Source organism: Triticum urartu, chromosome 7 (genome assembly GCF_003073215.2).
Source record: "Triticum urartu cultivar G1812 chromosome 7, Tu2.1, whole genome shotgun sequence".
NCBI lineage: Eukaryota > Viridiplantae > Streptophyta > Magnoliopsida > Poales > Poaceae > Triticum > Triticum urartu.
In genome coordinates, this window is record NC_053028.1 from 395,841,479 (window position 1) to 395,860,757 (window position 19,279).

A 19,279-nucleotide genomic window follows, 5' to 3' on the forward strand; every position below is an offset into this window, starting at 1 on the left:
GCACCGGTCGAATCTTCGGCCGGTCGCGTCGTGCTTGTTCGATCGCATGCAAATCTAAGGGCCCTCCGCAAGTTTGACTAGTCACCTACGCAACCTCGTCAGCCCACAGATGCTTGGGCCCGCCATATCCCCTTCCGTTTTTTCTCTCGTTATCTTCTTCCTCTCGCTCCTTCCTTCTCTTTCCTGTAGACAAGCACGAGGTCGACCACTGCTATCCCACACCAATCTCCACCGCATGGCGAGATGCTGCAACCAGTACACAGCGGAGCTGGAACGGCACGCCCGTAGAGTTGCAACCCTGAGCCGAAGAAATTGGGAGCCCACCGAACGGCCAAACGTCTTTGCTACAACCACCGGCTTCCGGAGCTTCAACCAGCGCACAGCAGAGCTGGAACCGTGCCTAGAAGAGCTGCAACCTTGGTCCTAAGAAGCTAGAGTCCGCCGATGCACTAGTTTTTGTTTGTTGCAACCGTCTACGCTATTTGCTGGGACCGTTCATGGCGACCTTCTTTGCACGACGGCGAGCGATGCTACAACTATGGGAGGTCGAAGGTTGCAACCGGCGGGAACATATGCTGCATCCACACGATAGCAGACAACGATGATGCTACAACCGCTAGACACCGAGCAGTCGTGATATTGCTGGAACCGGCTTCGAGATTTGCTACAACCGGCATCTCGAATTGCTGGAACCTGCGATTGTTTTTGCTACATCTAAGGGAGTGGTACTGTGGCGGCGCTCGTTTTTTTGCTACAACTTGCGAGCATTTTTGCTACATCCATTTAAATGGAGTTCATTGGCAGCCATCGTTCTTCAACCCCGTGCGAGCGCCGACGGGTAGAAAAAAGCTACAACCGGCCTGAGAAAAAGCTTCAACCAACATGAGAAAAAGCTTCAATTGGGTGTGAGCGGCGACACTGAGTGATGCGGCCGGAGGCACAGTGGTGCGGCGACGGGCGTGATACGACGGCGACGGCTAGGTGCTGCAACGACAGAGACGTCAGGCGTTTTGCTACGAGTGGAGGCGACATCCTGCAGAAACCGGCGAGGCCAAGGGCGTGATGTCGACCACCAGCGACGAGGGCGGCGTCCCGTGGAATCGACAGGAGTCAGCCGACGGTGACGAGGGCAGTGGTTGGCGGCGATCTGGACGGCCGGCGAGCAGGCTGACGTATTGGGGATCACGGGACTGCTCCGGATGCACATGCGTCATGTTTTTTTTACTAGTGAAGCAATTTGGGGGAAGAAGGAATCATGCGGCTGATATAGACCGTATCGTACGTGTGCTGTTTGACCGACCAAACACCGGCGCAGAGTAGCCCCCTTTCATATTCCCGTGGTAACGCATGGGCATTCAACTAGTGAGTCTGGTGTAGATACTCTAAGGCCTCCTTTGGTTTGTAGGAATGTCATAGGATTTCTACATGATAGGATTTGTATAGAAAAATTTTCTTTGAGGCCCTTTGGTTGGTAGGAATGGGTAGAAATCAATTCTTCACATTTTAGAGGAAAAACATTAGCTACTCAATGGAAAAATTTCTATCCTATGCATCAAATGACATCTTTTTTTCTATAGAAATTGAGATGCATGTCATCTCACTTCCTATGATTTTTCTATTCCTACGACATTTTTATCCTATGAGGGCATGTACAATGGTGCTATCTTAGGAGTGCCATATAGGATAAATGATGAGGTGGAGGAGAGAGAACTCATAAGAAAAGGCTTGTCTTCTCTTATTTAAGATAAGACAAGAGATGATATCTTAGCACAATATATGTCACCACGTTTTTAGGAATAACTAGTTATGAAGATAAGACTAAGAAATGATCCATTATAAACATCTTTTTTTGTCATCTCTTAATTACATGCAAGACCTAAGATAAGACTATCTTATCAACCATTGTACATGCCCTGAAGGAAAGGACAGCAAATCCCGTGAACCGAGTGAGGAAATTGAGGGTTCAGTTGTACATGCTCTGAAACTGCTACTCCGAATCTCGCATCTTCGCTCCGCCTCGCCTTCGGCGGGCCTCGACCTCGCCGCCGCCGGCTATGGAGTTCATCGACGACGACTGGGACTCCCAGCCGCGCGCGCGCGTTGTCCACTCCCGCGCCGATGCCGCCGCCAATTTCTCATCCCCCACTGCGAATCCCGCGTCCCGCTCTCTCCCCCACGTCGCCGCCTGCGCCGCTGCAGCCGTGCTCCTCCTCGCCGCAGCCTACTCCCTCGACTCGGCGTACCAGGTCTTCGCCTCCATTCTCGTTTGGATCGCATCCTCGCTGCTCCTCGCCCCCTTCGCGCCATCCTCCGCCACTGGTGGCGACATCTCCGTCGGCCGCGGCAGCCTCCTCCCCGACCAGGAACCGTCCCAGGAGCCCACCCCGGATCCCATCGCCCCCTCCCGCCGGGGTCGCCGCCAGAACGCCGCCCCGCCGCCCCCAAAGTCGTCAGATCCGGTCGCTCCTCCCGTCCAGCCGCCTCCACTGCGGCAGGAGGCGATGGGTGCGGGGACCGCTGTTCTGGACGGCGGGGAGAGGGAGGAGGAGGTTGGCGAGTGGACCGACCAAGAAATGGAGCTTCTCCGGCGGCAGATGCTGAAGCACCCGGCAGGAGAGCCCCAGCGCTGGGAGAAGATCGCCGCAGTGTTCGGCGGCCGCCGCACGCCGGAGAGCGTCATCCGCGCAGCAAAGTCGGGCGGCGGCACGGCGGCTGGTGGCTCGTTCGAGCAGTTCCTGCGCAAGCGAAAGCCGCTGGATCCAAGGGCCGGGGCCGCTGACGCAGACACAGGTGGCAATGCTGGAGGAGGGGACGGTGGTTGGAGTGCTGGCGAGGACCGTTCTCTGCTGAACGCGCTCAAGGAGTTCCCTAAGGACACGGCAATGAGGTGGGAGAAGGTGGCCGCAGCAGTGCCTGGGAAGACAAAGGCTGGGTGCATGAAGAGGGTCACTGAGCTCAAGCGTGACTTTCGGAGCAGCAAGGAGCCATAGGAGGCAGCGCCATAGCTTGAACGTTGTCTTCCTTGCCTGGTAAAGTCTCTGCTTGTCATTTTAACGGCAGTGATAGTATTATATGCTGGCTATCTTTATATGTTGCTACTTGACAATAGATTTATGTTTTGTTGTTGTTTTGAGCTAATCATCTTGAAATCAATGTTACATTTTGGTGAAGCTAAACGGCATCTTTTTATCATTCAGAAGTTGGAAACATGAAAACTATAATGTGTTGGCTGTCAAATCTTCATTTCATTTTTGAAATGTTGGCATCATGCAAATTTGAGTGAAGCCTAGATGTTGCCCAAGAATGCAATGATATTGGTGTGATTTTCTGAGAACTGATTATAGTTATCAATATTTACTGAAGTGTTCTACATGTCTTGTATTCGTGTGCTAGATGAGACTAGACACCTCATGATACACTTCCAATTTGGTTTATGTCGCCTTCGTCATAAAGATGACATGTTACTTGTCTCTACAAGGACCATAAGAAAAAACGATTATGTGACAATTACCACAAACACCCCATTCCTGATCACTATAATATTCTTCCTCATTTTGATTTTTGGAACTTCAGTGTTGTGCAAAGGAGCGAGAAGCCTAGATTTTCCCTAACTAAACAATGGGATAATATTGGTTTAATTCTAGAGTTGATCCTAGCGATGACGTGACACTCGTCTTTGCTAGTAGTGCTGTTAAGCATATCACTTGTCTCACTAGATGACGTGACAGTCATCTTTAATATAATTGCAGTGTTTGATGTTATAACTACAGAACAAATGCATTTTCTTCTTCTTTGCCCTGGATTTACCAGGATTATGCTCGAGGAGGAAATGCCATAAGAGATAGCCTGTTAAATTAGCTGATTTCTGGTGCCAATATGGCAGTTGGCCGAAATACCTCATAATTTATGTGCTGACAAAATAGATGATGTATGTTTCCCTTTTCTTAACCCGTCTTCTGGACACATATATCAGACTTGTCCATATCTTACAGTGCAGATACTCCTGCATTGTTTGAACTTACTGTCGGAGAACTAATGTAGATCAGTGTATTCTGGATCAAGAAGCAGATGGATTGGAGAAACATAGATAATTATATTATATTCTGCTCTGTATGTGTAACACCCATGATGTGGCTCCCACGTGTTGGAGCACGACTTAGAGGCATAACCGTATAGTAGGCATGTCGCAAGAGGGGTAATTTTTACACATCCCATATACTGAATAAGAAAGGGATAAAGAGTTGGCTTATAATCGTCACTTCACACAATACGTAAATTTAGCATTACATCATCCAGAATACAATCAAGATCCGACTACGGAACCAAATAAATAAAGACAATACCAATTGCATAAATCCCCGATCACCCCAACTGGGCTCCTCTACTGATCGTCCGGAAAGGAAACATAGTAACATCCTGAATCCTCGTCGAACTCCCACTTGAGTTCGGTCACGTCCCCTGCACTGGCATCATCGGCACCTGTATCTGGTTTTGGAAGTAATCTGTGAGTCACGGGGATTCAGCAATCTCACACGCTCGCGATCAAGACTATTTAAGCTTATGGGTAGGAAAAGGTAGTGAGGTGGATCTGCAGCAAGTACTAGTATAGATGGTGACTAACTTACGCAAATGAGAGCGAGAAGAGAAGCAAAGCACGGTCGAGAAGCTATAAGATCAAGAAGTGATCCTGAAACTACTTACGTTCAAGCATAACACGAGACCGTGTTCTCTTCCCGGACTCCACCGAAAAGAGACCATCACGGCTACACACGCGGTTGATTCATTTTAGTTAAGTTAAGTTTCAAGTTTTCTACCACTGGACATTAACAAATTCTCATCTACCCATAACCGTGGGCACGATTTTTGAAAGTTCAGAACCCTGCAGGGGTGTCCCAACTTAGCCCATCACAAGCTCTCACGGTCAACGAAGGATATTCCTTCTCCCCGGACGACCCGATCAGACTCGGAATCCCGGTTACAAGACATCTCGACAATGGTAAAACAAGACCAGCAAAGCCGCCCGATGTGTCGACAAATCCCGATAGGAGTCGCGCATATCTCGTTCTCAGGGCACACCGGATGAGACATCCTACGAGTAAAACCAAACCTCAATTTGCCCCGAGGTGGTCTCGCAGTCTACTCGGTTCGGACCAACACTCAGAGGAGCACTGGCCCGGGGAGGGGGGGTTTAAAATAAAGATGACCCTTGAGTCCGCGGAATCCAAGGGAAAAAAGCTTAGGTGGCAAATGGTAAAACCAAGGTTGGGCCTTGCTGGAGGAGTTTTATTCAAGGCGAACTGTCAAGGGGTTCCCATTATAACCCAACCGCGTAAGGAACGCAAAATCAAGGAACATAACACCGGTATGACGAAAACTAGGGCGGCAAGAGTGGAACAAAACACCAGGCATAAGGCCGAGCCTTCCACCCTTTATCAAGTATATAGATGCATTAAAGTAAACAAGATATAATAATGATATCCCAACAATAAACATGTTCCAACAAGGAACAAACTCCATCTTCACCTGCAACTAGCAACGCTATAAGAGGGGGCTGAGCAAAGCGGTAACATAGCCAAACAACGGTTTGCTATGAAAGGTGGGTTAGAAGCTTGACATGACAATATGGGAGGCATGATATAGCAAGTGGTAGGTATCGCGGCATAGCAATAGAGCGAGCAACTAGCAAGCAAAGATAGAAGTGATTTCGAGGGTATGGTCATCTTGCCTGCAAAGTTCCTCGAGTTGACAAAAACTTGATCCTCGTAAGCGTACTCAACGGGTTCCTCGATCACGTAATCGTCTCCCGGCTCTACCCAAAGCAAGAACACAAGCTAAGGAAACAATAATCAACCACGGTGCAATGTGCAAGCAACAAGATACAAAACATGGCATGACATGCGGGATGTGATATGCAATGCATATGCGTGCTCCGGAAGAAAAAGATTGATCAAGGCATCAACTTGGTAAACCAAGTGTGCCGCTGGAAAGATGAGTTGATTTTGGTCGAAATCGATATAAAGATCACCGGAATCGGATGCACGGTTTGCAAATGACAAGCAAAACAATAATGGCACAAATCTGCGATTAACAACACAATGTCATCTAAAATGCAACAAGAAACTAAGCTACTACACTCTAACATAGCAACAAAGCACATGGCAGTGATCTACTCAAGATGCTTGACAAAAGATGAACACTGAGCTATGGCTAAATCACACAAGAGCAGGTTCAAACAAGCATGGCAAAAGATATCAGCTTCACAGACTTAGTGAAAATAACAACATGTCAGGAATTAACATCAGGAAGCAATGTTTACAACAAGATAACAATATACTATAGGAACAGATCATAGCAAACAAAGGCATGGCATGAATCTACTCAAAGCATAGAACAAAAGTCTCTTACTGACCATAAGCCAAAAAGGATCAGAAGATATAATGGTATCCATGTAAATATAGCAAGTTTCGTTAACAGATTCAGACTTAGCAGAAAACAGAGCATGGCATTAACAGAATTATGAAGGCATCTTTGCGAGCTCGATTCACTCATCACAAGGCATTGCATGACAAGATAAACATCGCCTCGGCAAGAAGACATGTTCATGAAGCTAATCAAAGCAAGAACAAGCTCATAACATGCATGGATCAACTACAACAACCTTGCTAAAATTGATTAACACGTAAACAATTTGCCAGGAATATTTTATAGCAAAAGTAGAGTAAGATTGAGACATGCTAGAGCACTCCATACTTACAAACAGGGGCATGGATGGATAGAGCACAACCATATGTCCAAATCATCCTTACTGAATATACTCAAAAGAATCATGGATCTCACTATAGCAACATGAATACATGGCATAAAAATAACAGCAGAGCAATGACTTAGTGAAATCCTAAGTCCGTGAAATCAGCAATATCCCGAGAGCTACTTTGCATGCTTGTGCTAGTCACCACATTGATCACAAAAATACATGACATACGCCCTTGTAAAGATGGCATGGCATAGCCCAAAACACATGTAGAGCTCATGCCCATATGCAGCACACAATAAATGTAGTAAAAATGACAAATGCTCATAATCTGATAAGAATCAGAACCTAACATTTTATAGCACTCTTCCATCAACTATTTGGGTATCAAGATGGACTCAAACAAGCATGGCACAATGGAACAAAATGAAGAGCACATCATGATGAACATTTTGATGTATGACACGCACAAAACGAAGCTACGGGCACAGAGTTATGATGCAATGAACATGGGCTGAAAATGCTAGGGACTTAGGGAAAAACGGGGTCAACCTAGGGTTTGATTGGATCTGGATCTGGCGCGCGCGGAAGCTGAGGAGGGCGCGGGCTCGCCGGAGTCTTGTCGGAGATTGTCGCGGTGGTCGGAGAGTCGTTCGAGAGGAGGTGAAAGACCGGATCTCGCCGAGCTTCTCGCCGGAGAAGTGCTGACGGCGACGCAGGGGAGGTGGTGGAGGTCGGGCGGCGACTGGAGGCGGTGGACGATGGGGACGGCGGCCGGTCGGCGGCGAGCGGAGCCACGCGGAAGGAGCTCGGGCGCGTAGGGGCCCGCCGTGGGCCGAGCGGGCCGGCGCGCCACGTGGCAGGCGCTGACTGGCTGCGGACGGCGGCGCGATTTCGTTTGGTGTCGCCCAGACGTGTCCGGCGGTGCAGAGGGAAATTTTAGGGTTGGACTGCGCGAAAATTTCGGGAGGGGCACATATATATGTAGGTAGAGGGAGTTAGGAGAGTCCAAATGAGGTGCGGTTTTCGGCCACGCGATCGTGATCGAACGGCCGAGAGGATGGAGGGGGTTTGGATGGGTTTGTGGGCTGACTAGGAGGGGTGTTGGGCTGCAACACATATGAGGACTTTACGATTCCCCGGTTAACCATTGGAGTATTAAACGAACTCCAAATGGCACGAAACTTGACAGGCGCTCTACCGGTGGTGTACCAAGGCCGCTTGGCAAATCTTGGTCCATTCCGAGAAAGTTTAACACCCGCACACGAAAAGAGGCAAAAGGGGGCGCCGGAGGACGTAGGAGTGCCGGATCTCAAAACGGACAACGGGGAAAATGCTCGGATGCATGAGATGAACACGTATGCAAATGCGATGCACATGAAGACATGATATGAAATGCATGACATGAGCCAAATGCAAAACAAAGACAAGAACCCAACCACGAATCTCATAACTTAGAGCCGAAAATGGCAAGAGTCGAAGTACAAATATGGCAAATTACATCCGGGGTGTTACAACACTCCACCACTACGAAAGGATCTTGTCCCGAGATCTAGGACTAAAAGAACTCCGGATATTCGGAACGAATGTGGTCCTCGCGTTCCCAGGTGGCTTCTCGGTCGGAATGATGTGACTACTTCATTTTCAAGAATTTGATAGACTTGTTGCGAGTCTTGCGCTCGGTTTCTTGAAGAATAGCAACGGGATGCTCATGATAAGACATGTCTTCTTGGAGATCAATCTCTTCGAAGTTGATGGTGCAGTCAGGAGTCTTGAAGCACTTGCGAAGCTGAGACACGTGAAATACGTCGTGCACATTTGCAAAGTTGGATGGAAATTCAAGTTGATAGGCGAGGTCACCATTTTTGCCAATGATCTTGAAGGGACTCATGTATCTAGGGGCAAGCTTCCCTTTGATACCGAAGCGACGAGTACCTTTCATTTGAGAGACGTGAAGGTAGACATGGTCTCCTATCTCGAAAGCCAAATCACGATGGTTGCTATCATAATAACTCTTCTGGCGTGATTGCGCGGCTTTGAGATTTTCACGCATGACTTTGCACATTTCTTCAGCTTCTGTGATTAAGTCATTGCCAAGAAGTTGGCGTTCACCAGTCTCTGACCAATTAAGAGGAGTACGACACTTTCTGCCATATAGAATCTCGAATGGGGCCTTGCCTGAACTCGCTTGGAAGTTGTTGTAGGAGAACTCGGCATATGGAAGACAATCTTCCCACTTCATACCGAAGGAGATGACACAAGTCCTGAGCATATCTTCAAGAATTTGATTGACTCGCTCGACTTGGCCACTAGTTTGAGGATGGAAGGCTGTGTTGAAGCGAATGTTGGTGCCCATGGCCTTCTGAAAGGAATCCCAGAACTTAGAAGTAAAGATGCTTCCACGATCTGAAGATATCAACTGCGGAATGCCGTGCAAGGAGACAATCCTGAAGGTATATAGCTCTGCCGACTGAGCTGCTGTGATAGATTCTTTGATAGGAAGAAAATGAGCCACTTTAGTATGCTTGTCGATGACGACAAAGATAGCATCATTTTCACGTTTGGACTTGGGAAATTCAGTCATGAAGTCCATCTCAATATGATCAAACTTCCATTCTGAAATGGTAAGAGGTTGGAGGAGACCAGCTGGCCGTTGGTGTTATGCCTTCACTCTTCTGCAGACATCACATTCATTCACGAATTGAGCAATTTCTTGCTTCATTCGAGTCCACCAATACGACTGCTTGAAGTCATGGTACATCTTTGTACTTCCAGGATGAATAGATAGGAGTGAATTGTGAGCCTTGTTCATAATGACTTTACGTAGATCACCCTTAAGAACCACAATTCGATCCTCAAAGAATAGAGTATCTTTGTCATCAAGGCGATAGCACTTGTATTTGGGTTGACACTTGGCAATCTCATTCTTCACCTTCTTCACCATTGCATCAAGAAGTTGTGCCTCACGAATCTGATCTTTCAAAATAGGAAAAACTTGGAGGTTGGCAAAAAATTCTTGAGGAACAACTTGAAGATTTAGTTTGCGGAAAGCTTCACAAAGATCCGGTTAGAAGGGCTTGAGAATCAAACTGTTGTAGTAAGCCTTCCTGCTCAAAGCGTCTGCAATGACATTGGATTATACTCTTGAATCATTTCGATCCAACGAGTCTGTCTGAGGTTGAGGTTGAGTTGAGTGAAGATGTACTTGAGGCTCTTATAATCAGTGAAGATGTTCACTTTCCTTCCCAACAAGAGATGTCTCCATGTTAAAAGAGCATGGACAACTGCCGCCAACTCGAGGTCATGAGTGGGGTAGTTCTTTTCGTTGGGCTTCAACTGGCGAGAGGTATAAGCCACAACTTTCTTATCTTGCATTAACGCAGCACCGAGGCCTTGCAGGGAGGCATCACAGAAAACTTCGAATGGTTTGGATTCATCAGGAGGAGTCAGAACTAGAGCTGTGACTAACTTCTCTTTCAGGGTGTTGAAAGCGATGTCACATTCAGGCGTTCAGACATACTTCACATGCTTCTGGAGGAGGTTGGATAGAGGCTTCGCGATCTTAGAGAAATTCTCAACGAATCTTCCGACAATAGCTTGCAAGCCCAAGGAAACTGTGGAGCTGCTTGACATTCTGAGGCGGTTCCCAATTGACAATTGCAGACACCTTATCAGGATTAACAGCAATGCCCTTGGCGGAGATGATATGGCCAAGGTAGAGAACCTCATCGAGCCAAAACTCACACTTTGAAAACTTCGCATAGAACTGATGTTCTCTGAGTTTGTCCAACACCAATCTCAAATGCTTGGCACGATCCTTCTTGTTTTTGGAAAAAACCAAAATATCATCAAGATACACCAAGACGAAATCATTTATGTAAGGGTTGAAAATGAAGTTCATCATGCGAGAGAACGTTGGATGAGCATTGACAAGGCTGAAAGACATGACAGTATATTCATAAGAACCATAGCTTGTTCTGAATGCTGTCTTGCGGATATCTTGTTCACGAATGCGAATCTGATGATAATCCATATAGAGGTCAAGTTAGGAGAATACTTGGGCACCTTTGAGTTGCTCGAAAAGATCATTGATGTTGGGAAATGGGTACTTGTTCTTTATGGTCTTCTTGTTCAATGGACGATAATCGACACAAAGTCGGCCCGTGCCATCCTTCTTCTTGACAAAAAGAACACCACAACCCCATGGAGAAGAGCTCTGTCGGATCAGACCCATACGCTCTTGTATATTGAGTTGTTTCTTCAGCTCCTTCAACTCTTCTGGTCCAAGCTTGTAAGGACGTTTACAAACAGGTTCCGTGCCAGACTCAAGATCGATGATGAATTCAACTGGCCGGTGAGGAGGCATTCCTGAAAGCTCTTTTGGAAAGACGTCTTGATATTCACAAACGACTGGAATCTGAGAGATGGCATCCAACTCACCCTTCTCATTGAGAGAAAACAGTCGAATGGTATCATCCCGAGCGGCAAAGATGATCACATCTTTAGAAGGGTGTCAATTGAATCTGCCTGGCAGCACAATCAAGCTGAGCCTTGTGCTTAGAAAGTCAGTCCATGCCGAGAATTAGATCAATATCCGAGTTATCAAGAACAATCGGAGAGGACAGAAATTTATAGTCTCCAAACTGGACGGAGACATCGGGAGCAACCAAACTAGAAGTCATAAGCTTTCCCAGAGAAACAACTTGCATGACTTTGGACAAAACCTTTGTGTCAACATTGTGCTCCGATGCAAATGAGAATGACATGAAAGAATGCGATGCACCAGTGTCAAAAAGAACTTTTGCCAGAATATCATTAACAGGAAGGTTGCCCATGATCACTTCTGAAGAGTCCTCTGCCTGAGCTGCGTTCATCATGTTGACCTTTACAAACTTGAGATTATGCTTGACCACTGCATTAACTAAGCTACTGCACTCCAACATAGCAACAAAGCATATGGCAGTGATCTACTCAAGATGCTTGACAAAAGATGAACACTGAGCTATGGCTAAATCACACAAGTGCAGGTTCAAACAAGTATGGCAAAAGATATCAGTTTCACAGACTTAGTGAAAATAACAACATGTCAGGAATTAACATCAGGTAGCAATGTTTACAGCAAGATAACAATATGCTACAGGAATAGATCATAGCAAACAAATGCATGACATGAATCTACTCAAAGCATAGAACAAAAGTCCCTTACTGACCATAAGCCAAAAAGGATCAGAAGATATGATGGTACCCATGTAAACATACCAAGTTTTGTTAACAGTTCAGACTTAGCAGAAAACAGAGCATGGCATTAACAGAATTATGAAGGCATCTTTGCGAACTCGATTTACTCATCACAAGGCATTGCATGACAAGATAAACATAGCCTCGGCAAGAAGACATGTTCATGAAGCTAATCAAAGCAAGAACAAGCTCATAACATGCATGGATCAACTACAACAACCTTGGCAAAATTGATTAACACGTAAACAATCTGCCAGGAACATTTTATAGCAAAAGTAGAGTAAGATTGAGACATGCTAGAGCACTCCATACTTACAAACAGAGGCATTGATGGATAGAGCACAACCATATGTCCAAACCATCCTTACTGAACATACTCAAAAGAATTATGGATCTCACTATAGCAACATGAATACATGGCATAAAAATAACAGCAGAGCAATGACTTGGTGAAATCCTAAGTCCATGAAATCAGCAATGCCTCGAGAGCTACTTTGCATGCTTGTGCTAGTCACCACATTGATGACAAAAATACATGACATACACCCCTGTAAAGATGGCATGGCATAGCGCAAAACACGTGTAGAGCTCATGCCCATATGCAGCACACAATAAATGTAGTAAAAATGACAAATGCTTATAATCTGATAAGAATCAGAACCTAACATTTTATAGCACTCTTCCATCAACTATTTGGGCATCAAGATGGACCCAAACAAGCATGGCACAATGGAACAAAATGAAAAACACATCATGATGAACATTTTGATGTATGACACGCACAAAATGGAGCTACGGGCACAGAGTTATGATGCAATGAACATGGGCTGAAAATGCTAGGGACTTAGGGAAAAACGGGGTCAACCTAGGGTTTGACTGGATCTGGATCTGGATCTGGCGCGCGCGGAAGCCGAGGAGGGCGTGGGCTCGCCGGAGTCTTGCCGGAGATTGTCGCGGTGGCCGGAGAGGAGGTGAAAGACCGGATCCCGCTGAGCTTCTTGCCGAAGAAGTGCTGACAGCGACGCAGGGCGGCGATGCGGGCAAGGTGGTGGAGGTCGGGCGGCGACTGGAGGCGGGGGACGGCGGCCGGTCGGCGGCGAGCGGAGCCGCGCTCGGGCGGCGCGGAAGGAGCTCGGGCGCGCGGGGAAGACGCGGGCCTCGCGGGGGCCCGCCGTGGGCCGAGCTGGCCGGCGCGGCGGCGGGCGGCGGCGCGCCACGTGGCAGGCGCTGACTGGCTGCGGACGGCGGCGTGATTTCGTCCGGCGGCGCAGAGGGAAATTTTAGGGTTGGACTGCGCGAAAATTTCGGGAGGGGCACATATATATAGGTAGAGGGAGTTAGGAGAGTCCAAATGAGGTGCGGTTTTCGGCCACGCGATCGTGATCGAACGTCCGAGAGGATGAAGGGGGTTTGGATGGGTTTGTGGGCTGACTAGGAGGGGTGTTGGGCTGCAACATACACGAGGCCTTTACGGTTCCCCGGTTAACCGTTGGAGTATCAAACGAACTCCAAATGGCACGAAACTTGACAGGCGGTCTACCGGTGGTGTACCAAGGCCGCTTGGCAAATCTCGGTCCATTCCGAGAAAATTTAACACCCGCACACGAAAAGAGTCAAAAGGGGGCGCCAGAGGACGTAGGAGTGCTGGATCGCAAAACGAACAACGGGGAAAATGTTCGGATGCATGAGACGAACACGTATGCAAATGCGATGCACATGAAGACATGATATGAAATGCATGACATGAGCCAAATGCAAAACAAAGACAAGAACCCAACCACGAATCTCATAATTTAGAGCCGAAAATGGCAAGAGTCGGAGTACAAATATGGCAAATTACATCTGGGGTGTTACAATATGTGAAGTAATTACATAATACATGCTCCTCCTATTCTTGTTCACGAAATATCGTTAAAAGTCACGTACCAATATGAAACGAGAAAAAGGGTAGAATTATTGGGGATGTATGCAAACTGGTATTGGGATGTCTTTGCACAAGGTGAAAGAGTATTGTGCTTTCTTATTCACTTTATGCCAAGCTGTTGGGGATGTATGCAAACTGGTATTGTAATGTCTTTGCGCAAGGTGGAAGAGTGTTGTTTATGCCAAACTATATTTTTTCGCTATGATCACCAAAATGCCATGTTTCTGTATATCATGCACAATCGAGGGGGAGGTAGGTCAGACTTTCAAGGAGAGGGTTATTAAGGAGGGCCCTTGGGAGGAACGAGGTGATGCAAACATGTGGATGAGGATGGCGATTTGTGTTTGTAAGGTGGCTTTTAGGAGTTTGGGTTAACCAGGGGAAGTGATACTTGGTGGTGGAACGATGATATCCAGAAGGCTATTAAGGAGATGAAAGACTATTTCAGACGGTTACATCTGGATAGAACTGCGGACAATATAGTGAGTGAAGCAAGAGGGATATCAACCAAGTCAAATGCAGCAAGAACGAAGTCAATGGAGAGAGTGAGAGCTCTACTTTTGAGCTGGACGACTCCTTTGATGATAGCAATAGGCGTTTTGTGCGATGAATTCCGGAGTCTGGGGTCAGGTTGACTTAAAGAAAGGCTGAAAGGAGGTAAGGCTATGGGTCTTGATTGTATCCCCGTTGAGTATTGAAAGGCCTTCGAGACATGGTGATAATGTGACTAATTAAACTTTCCAACCCCATATTTTAGGCAACAAGATGCCCAGAGTACAGAGGCGGAGTATATTAATACTTGTTATCACCGGCATATTAGGGGCTTAGCCTAGTTAGTTGTGGCCCAGTTTATCTTATCGTTATTAGGGGCTTAGCCCAATTATCTTATTAGGAGGATTATATAAACTTGTGTAAGGACCCATTTTGGGATTAAGCAAGAAGCAATCATATTTGCTTGGCTTCCTTAGGGAGCCGGGAGACCTAACCCTAGCCGCCGCCCCTGCGCTCTCTCTCCCTCGCGAGCACGCAACGACGGCGCCCCAGCACCGGCGACCATGCCTTCCTCCACGCCATCCCTCCTTCCACCCCTACAACCTGAGACCACGCCTTGGTAGGGATCCGGTTCCTACCAATTTGGTATCAGATAGCTTCGGTGCGATCATGTCCTCGCCGCCACCCACCCCGACCCTTCCGCTGCCGACCGCCCTGATGGCCACCACAGCCAGCGCCTCGCTCTTGCCAGTGCCGGTCACCTTCGCCGTGCCCGTCCTCGTCATCTTCACCCCGGAGGAGATGACGGCTGCCATCCAGGATCTCACCCAGGCGGTCACGGGCATCTACACGTTCCTCGCAAGATCCTATGGGCCGCAGCCGCCTGTGCCCTTCGCCACCACCCTGCCGCCGCCGCAGCCGCCATCCTCGGCAACCCCCGTCGCCGCCGCCATGCAGCAGCTGTTGTGGCAGCCGCCACCAGCGACGAACCCCGACGCCTCCACCATGCAGTAGGGGCAACAGCTGCAGCCGCCGCCACCGGTGACTGCGGCCCTGGGCATCCCGACGACGGGCCCGGGGGTGCCCATCCACCAGGTCCGGTTTCCCTCGTCGCCATCTTCGTTACCGGCCTGTCTCGCTGGGTCCCTTGAGCCGGTCTACACGACGACCTCGGTCGGGCCGCACGTGCTGCCCCCACTGGCGACGCACCCTGCCATGCAGTTTGGCGGGTCCTCGGGCTCCGCCGTACCCTTCGCCAGCGTCGACGGGCCCCTGTTCCAGGACGACACCCTAATGCCCGCCTACTTGGCCTCGTCATCCTCGTTGCTTCGTGCTGACGAGGCGCACCCGCCCGTCGTCCACGTTTAGACGCTGACGAGATTCTCCAAGCTGGAGTTCGCGACCTACGACGGCACCGTCGACCCCCTGAATTGGCTCAACCAATGTGACCAATTTTTCAGGAGACAGCGCACGCTCGCGTCCGACTGCACCTGGATCGCCTTGTATCATCTCCGAGGAGCCGCGCAGATGTGGTACTACGCCCTCGAACAGGACGAGGGCGGCATTGTCACCATGGGAGCGCTTCCGCGATTTGTGCCGCCTATACGCGGGAGCCGTCTGGCGGAGCTTGGGCGTCTTCTGTTCCTCACCTCGGTGCAAGACTTCGTTGACTGCTTCCAGGCACTGGCGTGCCACGCCCTCGGCGTTTCGGCTCGTCAGCGGGCTGAGCTCTTCGTCGGCGGTCTATCGGACCACATCTGCGTGGACGTGGAGATGCGCGGGCCACAGGACCTTCAGACGGTCATGTACTACGCCCGCGCGTTCGAGCGTCACGCGGTGGCCATCCAGCAGGCGCCACCGCCTCGGGCCGCTACCCTGGCCGAAAGTTCTCGCTCAGGGTTAGCCTGCCCAGGCTTCTGCGGCGCCCCTCGAGGCGGTTGCGGCACGCCCGTTCCGCCGGCTCACCCCGGCTGAGCAACTCGAGTGTCGCCGCCAAGGGTTGTGCTTCAACTGCGACGAGCCCTACATACCGGGCCACGTCTGCCCACGACTCTTCTACCTGGAGGCTGCATACTACATTGAGGAGGACCCCGCTGCCGCCGGGCTCGGCGACCAGCCCTCTCGAGTTGACGCGGAGGTGTTTGGCGATTGTTGATCTTCCCCGCCTTCCAGCTTGAGGATGAGCTGTTTGTGCAGGCCGGGAGAGATGTTATGACCGGCATATTAGGGGCTTAGCCCAGTTAGTTGTGGCCCAGTTTATCTTATCGTTATTTGGGGCTTAGCCCAATTATCTTATTAGGAGGATTATATAAACTCGTGTAAGGACCCGTTTTGGGATTAAGCAAGAAGCAATCATATTTGCTCGGCTTCCTTAGGGAGTTGGGAGACCTAACCCTAGCCGCCGCCCCTGCGCTCTCTCTCCCTCTCGCGCACGAAACGACGGCGCCCCAGCGCCGGCGACCACGCCTTCCGCCACGCCATCCCTCCTTCCACCCCTACAACCTGAGACCACGCCCTGGTAGGGATCCAGTTCCTACCATACCACTCTTCAAGAACAAGGGGATGTTGAAAGTTGTACTAATTACCGTGGAGTTAAGCTGATGAGCGCTACAATGAAGCTACGGGAGAGTCCCTAAGCACCTCTTAAGAAGAATGACAAGTGATACCAAAATTCAGTTTGGTTTCATGCCTGAGAGATCGACCATGGAAGCCATTTTCTTGGTACGACAACTTATGGAGAGATCAAGGAGCAAAAGGAGACTGCATATGATGTTCATTGACTTGGAGAAGGCCTATGATAAGATACTATGGAATGTCACGTGGGCTTTGGAAAAACACAAAGTCCCGAATAAAGTACATTACTGCCATCGAAGACATGTACAATAATGTTGTGAAAGTGTTTGAACAAGTGATAGAGACAGTGATGACGTTTCTAGTAGAATAGGACTTAACCAAGGGTTAACTTTGAGCCCTTATCTTTTTCTTTGGCCATTGATGACGTCACAAGAAGATATCTCATGGTGTATGCTCTGTGGATGAGGTGGCGCTAGTCGATGATAGTTGGATGGGGATTAATAGAAAGTTAGAGCTATGGAGATAGACTTTGGAATCGAAAGGTTTTAGTCTTAGTAGAACTAAAACTAAGTACGTAAGGTGTGGTTTCGGTACTACTAGACATGAGGAGGAGGTTAGCCTTGGTGGGCAGGTGGTATATCAGAAGGACACCTTTTGATATTTTTGATCAATGCTGCAGAAGGATGGTGATATTGATGAAGATGTGAGCCATCGAATCAAATCTGGATGGACGAAGTGGCGCCAAGCTTCTTGCATCCTTCGTGACAAGAGTGTAAAGGGAGGTTCTATAGGACTGCGATTCAACCTGTGATGTTGTATGTCACTGAATGTTGGCCAACTAAAAGCGACATGTCCAAGAGTTAGGTGTAACAGAGATGCACATGTTGAGATGGATATGTAGCCACACAAGGATCGGGTCTGGAATGAGGATATACGTGATAGAGTTGGGATAGCACCCATTGAATAGAAGCTTGTCCCCTAAAATGGCTTGGGCATATACAACGCAGGCCTCTCGCCAGTGCATATCAGACCGTTAAAGTGTGCTGATAATGTTAAGAAAGGTCGTGTAGACCAAACCTAATATGAGAGGAGTCTGTTAAGAGAGATATGAAGGACTAGGTTATTATCAAAGAACTAGTCATGACAAAGGCGTGTGGAAGTTAGCTATCTACGGGCCAAAACTATGAGTTGGTTTCAAGATCATATGCGTTTCAACTCTATTAGTCTACTCCCAACTCGTTTGGCACTAAAAGGCATTGTTGATGCTGTTGTTATTTCTTTACCAAGCAGCAGATCCTCAGTGGAGAATATATAGTCTGATATTTGTTTATCTTAGCCCAACGATCAGGTTTATTGTATACTACTACTCCCTCATAAACGTCTTATATTATGGGACGGAGGGAGTATATGATAAACTCACTGTAAGATCTTTCCAAATATATTTTCAAATATATGATAAACTCACTGTAAGGTCTTTCCAAATATATTTCAGGTACCGGACTTGATGCAGCAAATCATTGTGATCATTTCCCTTCCTGAAGAAGAAGTGAATCACCATTGGTCTCGCTGAATCGGGAATCATGATGATGTTGGATGAAGGAAACAATACCGTTAAACAACATATGGTGTAGTTTTATTGTTTTATATACCAGAATCAAGATTCGCCAAACAGAACAACACTAACCTGTAGAAATAACGGTCCATACGGAAAAGGAACAGCAGTCCCTGATGGTTTGGGTGTTAATGTCAAGCTCCAAATTTTATGCTAGTCAGTTGTCGATGTGTCATTGTCTTAATTACTTCCATGCCCAATCGTTATGCTCACGTTGTTCCCTCGGCTACCAGTGGCCCGTGTATCCTTCTTTAAACTCTAAGCTCCCAGGGAATGCTTGTCCCTGGTGCGTCGAGGGCTTTGCCAAGCGTTGTTGGGCACACTTGTATGGAAGAGGATGGCAGGTGTGCGGCGTTTTGGGTCCACTACCATGTCAACGTGGCTTGCCTATAGTTATTCCTGTGTCACGTTCACAGTTGTGGTTTTCTGTTGCTGGGAGAGGGATGGTATTCTTTCTGCAGCGTGTGGGGAGGGTTTGTGCCGCCTGTCCCTTCTGTGTGTCGGCGGCGGCGGCTTGCCGAGTGCTTGCGCCACCGCTTTGGCGAGAACGGCGTTTCGGTGCCCGGGTGCATCTGCACCCGGTTAAAAAAAATTTAGAAAAAATTCAGAAAAAATCAAAAATTCCAATTTTTTTTTGGATGGTAAACAATTTGATGTGTGAGGTACTCTTCAATTTTTAAAACATTTG

The 19,279-nt window shown here is 48.2% G+C and overlaps 1 protein-coding gene across 2 annotated transcripts; it reads left to right on the forward strand.

The window, feature by feature from the left end:
* The first annotated feature begins 1,931 nt into the window (after window positions 1–1,931).
* LOC125519687 (transcription factor MAMYB) lies at window positions 1,932–18,747 on the forward strand. 2 transcript variants are annotated; one of them, XM_048684419.1, is made up of 2 exons: window positions 1,932–3,029; window positions 3,993–4,011. In XM_048684419.1, exon 1 carries the CDS (start codon window positions 2,055–2,057, stop codon window positions 2,988–2,990), a length of 936 nt encoding a protein of 311 aa, XP_048540376.1. In that variant the 5' UTR covers window positions 1,932–2,054; the 3' UTR covers window positions 2,991–3,029; window positions 3,993–4,011. The 2 variants fall into 2 exon arrangements, with proteins under 2 accessions (XP_048540376.1, XP_048540375.1); XM_048684418.1 differs by lacking the exon at window positions 3,993–4,011 and adding an exon at window positions 18,472–18,747 and having other exon boundaries at window positions 1,935–3,029.
* Window positions 18,748–19,279: the final 532 nt, after the last annotated feature.